At 42.7% G+C, this 4067-nt stretch overlaps 1 protein-coding gene across 1 annotated transcript; it reads right to left on the bottom strand.

The window, feature by feature from the left end:
• Positions 1 to 1670: 1670 nt before the first annotated feature.
• LOC138601198 (C-type lectin domain family 17, member A-like) lies at positions 1671 to 2209 on the bottom strand. Its single transcript, XM_069672778.1, has 2 exons — positions 2149 to 2209; positions 1671 to 2008 (listed from the first exon to the last, which is right to left on the bottom strand). Exons 1-2 carry the CDS (start codon positions 2207 to 2209, stop codon positions 1671 to 1673), a joined length of 399 nt encoding a protein of 132 aa, XP_069528879.1.
• Between the last annotated feature and the right edge of the window lie 1858 nt (positions 2210 to 4067).

Below are 4067 nucleotides of genomic sequence, written 5' to 3'. Positions count from 1 at the left end.
ACAGGAGAGTTAACATCAGAACTTGAGAGTGTATGGAGCTCAACAGGTAGGTTTACAGTGAATCATTTTTATAATCCTAGTCTCCAGTTGTAAATGGAAAAGTTGGATGAAATAATGGATCATCTCATTCTGCATATGAAAAAGTCATTTGTTTTCTATAAACTTTGTAATTTATTTATTGCCATACAATGTCATTAACAGCCAGGGCCAGAAATCCAAAGCCAGATAATTCAAATCTTGACCTTTCAAGGAATAACAAAAACAAATGTTAAAAAAAAGCATGAAATCTCATTCATCAGGGTCTGCTCACTACCGACCTTTTCTGTGAATGGATTTTCCTCTCTCGTCATGTTGTTAGCTCATATGTAAATTAGGGATGCCCCGATTGCATTTTTTCGCCTATCATGATTGCCGATCGTCAACGAGCCAAATCAGCCGATCTATGGCCAATACCGTTCGTTTTTCGTTTTTGTTTGGATCTGCAGAAGTGTCCGGTCAATTAGATCATATGTAGTGTATTTGAATCTCCACCAGGTGGCACGTAACTTAAGCCCAGTTCAGATCAATGATTCGCAACGCAACAAAGCAGTTTTAGAATGTTGCAGAGAAAATTGCAGCGGTGTGAACTGGTTAGTTGCAGAGCGTCTGAAGCCGTTGCGTGGAGTTGCAGAAGATTTGATTTGTGAAATCTCCAAATGCAGTTTTAGAACAGAATGATGTCGCTATTTCACTTAAGCCAATCAGGAAACAGCATAAATTGGCGTAGGCACCCTGCCTCTGGCACTACAGTAGCCAAAGATGGCTCCAGTTCCTCAAAATCCAAACTTGTGAACACGTCACTGTCACCCACTTCTTTTCATAACGATAACAGAAATCCAGCTAGATAATTCATGTAACCTGGGCCTAATTCTAACGTTATATAGTATTAACGCAGAAGTAGTAGGGTATGTCAGTGCGTCGTTGCTATGTAGACGGTCAGCTGTGTCTGTGTTCATTGCGTTGCTTTGTTGTGAGCGGCCCAGTTTTAGAACGTTTACGATCAGATGTCAAGGGATTCTTTTGGCTGCATCCAGTCTTATTGTGAATCATTGATTTGAACCGGCCTTTAGGCTGTATGCTGCAGGGTTTCCCCACACAGACTTGTTTGGGCGGCCGCCCAAGTATATTTGCCAACTCATTTTAGCACTTTTTAAATAATATTTGCATATTAATGCTCCCAAGAGGAAGAATCCTTTGGATCTCATAAGATCATTGCATTTGGATTGGCTCTACAAAAAGGGGAGGCTCAGTCTGCCTATTTGTCTGTCTGATACATAGTTTCAAGGAATCTTGTCCAAATTGTCCTAAAATGAATTGTGGTAATTCCTGGCCCCCAAGGATGAATCTTGTTGTTGTTGGCCCCTGACTTTTCCTCTAATGATATGGTATTGTAATGGTATTTACTGAGCTTATGAATGCTACCAAGAGGGGATCCCTTTCCATTTACTGTAGCACTACAAAAAGCTAGCAGTTATCAATCTGTTAGTTTTTTCTTTTCTATCACTGGCTTTGAGGCTTGGCTTTAGTCTTTTAGGGTTTCATCTTTGCAGTTTTGTCATCATGAAGTCATGTGAATAAACAAATGTGTGTATTAAAGGTAGAACAAAGCAGTCTAAAAAGAATACCACCATTCATTGCTTCCACCTACGATAATAGCAAAGAGAAGCAAGCCTTTCTCCACAGGTCAGAGTATCCCAGAACCCGTTGGCTTTCATGTATGTACAGTCAAAATTAGCTCTTGTCCATTCGAAAACTTTAACATCCCCGGCACCATCAGTCCAGACCCAACGCTTAGGTGGTGATCTCTCCAGGCCAATCCAGGTGACTTCAGAATTGCCAACGATCTCCTTCAGACGCTGGTGCTCCGCCATGCTTTCTACAGTAGCCATGTCAGCAAAGTTTCCTCTGCAGTAGCTCTGTGCTTCCCTCCATGTCTTAGGGCTTTTAACAAAATGGTACAGGTAGCGCCCTGTGGAGCAAAACATTTGAAAATGGAGAAACAGATTTGTTAGATCAAATCCTAATATGAAAATCATATTGTTTCCTCTCCAGATCAGATCCAAGCCACCTGGTTCATTAAATGTAAAGTTGTAATCTCTGTGGCAGCACCTATGGCGACTAAGCGGTAGTTGTGGGAGCACACTTCCCAGATATCCAGACAGTGTTGCATGTGTTACGTCAACGGTTGGCTCCGGTTGTAACTCTTGATTTTCCTCGCTGACAGTCATATTCATTTTTAGAGTGTTTGCCTTCATCTGAGCGTCAAATTTGTTTCTTTTCTTTGTTTGTTCAGCCATAATAGATTACGGTTTACTCGTAACGCTTGCAGAGATTGGAACAAGCAGCCGCTTAGCTCGGCCTACCCTCTCTGGCAGACCAATCACTGCTGGGTGATGGAAAATGCGTCACTAACTGGGCGCCACTTGTGATTTTTTCCGCGAAAGTCGCACCAGACACCCAGTCGCACCCAGTCCATAATACTACAAATGCAAAGGCTTTCTTAAGTTGGCCATAGGCTCAATCACCATTGTGTTACCTCATACAGCAAAAGATAGGGACTAAACAGACATTTATTTAAATGAAAATCTTCCAGATTATCTATTTAAAGATCAAATATAGTAAAAAATATGATAAACAGGCCATAACAGTTAATGTAACAGAAATAGTTCCAGTGTGTAGTTCCCTGTGGAGCAAAAAAACAGCTTTGTTACATCAAATCCTAGCATCAAAACCATATTGTTTCCTCTTCAGATAAAATCCAAGCCCCCTGGTTCATTAATAATAATAATACATTTATTTTATATAGTGCTTTCAGTACTCAAAGTCACTTTACATGTTAAAACAAATAGCAAAGACAGTAATTTCCCCTCTGGGGATCTTATCTTATCTTAAAAGCAATATACAGTATAAGATGATCAAGGTGCAGAAAATACAGTAAAATGTGTATATAAAAGAAAACAGTCACAACAGTAAGATAATGATCGGTCACAGATTAAAAGCAGCTTTGTATAGGTGGGTTTTGAGTCCAGATTTGAAAGAAGGGAGTGAGGGAGAGTGTCTGAGGTGATGGAGGAGAGAGTTCCAGAGGGACGGGGCAGCAATAGAGAAGGCTCTGTCCCCCCATGTCCGGTGCTTGGGTCGGGTGAGAAGGGTGAGGAGGATGGAGTTGGCGGATCTGAGGTTACAGGTGGGAGTGTGTTGGTGTAGGAGGTCAGTGGGGGGGGGGGGCTAGGGTTGTTTAGGGCCCTGTAGGTGATAAGGAGGATTTTAAATTGGATTCTTTGTTGGATGGGGAGCCAGTGGAGGTTCTTAAGGACTGGGGTGGTATGATCTCTGGTGCGGGAGTGGGTGAGAAGACGGGCGGCAGAGTTTTGAATGTACTGCTTTGAATGGTTGTTGAGGATTTTGGAAGATGTGCCGTAGAGGATGCTGTTGTGCAGTTGTGCAGTTGTGAGATGATAAATGCGTGGATGAGTGTTTCGGCTGCTGAGAACGAGAGACAGGGGCAAAGATGGGACATGTTTTTGAGATGGAAATAGGCAGTTTTTGTGATGTGGTTGACGTGACGTTCAAATGAGAGGGATTGATCAAAGATGACACCAAGGTCACGGACATGTGTGGAAGCGGGAACATTGAAGCCATCAATGCAGAGGGAGAAGTCCGGGCAGGATGAGGTGAGTGATTTGGGGCCAATGATGAGGATTTCAGATTTGTTGCTGTTGAGTTTAAGGAAGTTTTGCATCTGTTTTTTTATGTCTGTGATGGTGGAGTGGGTGGAAGCAGTGATGGATTTGGTGGAAATGTAGAGCTGGGTGTTGTCGGCATAGCACTTGAAATGGAGGCTGTGAAGGCGGATGATGTGACCAAGGAGAAGTACGTCAAGGATGAAGAGGAGGGGGCCAAGCACTGAACCTTGAGGGACGCCTTGAAAGAGAGAAGGGCTGTGTTTGAATTTGAATTATTGATACTGAGGGATGACGGGGGGGGGAGTTTGAAGGTTAGGTGTTCAAATGAGGATGGGGGTTGGA

Source organism: Semicossyphus pulcher, unplaced genomic scaffold, assembly GCF_022749685.1.
Source record: "Semicossyphus pulcher isolate SPU_LCO1_2020_fin unplaced genomic scaffold, fSemPul1.0.p SCAF_21, whole genome shotgun sequence".
NCBI lineage: Eukaryota > Metazoa > Chordata > Actinopteri > Labriformes > Labridae > Semicossyphus > Semicossyphus pulcher.
Note: the sequence above shows the minus strand (reverse complement) of the source record. Positions and strands in the feature narration are given on the sequence as shown.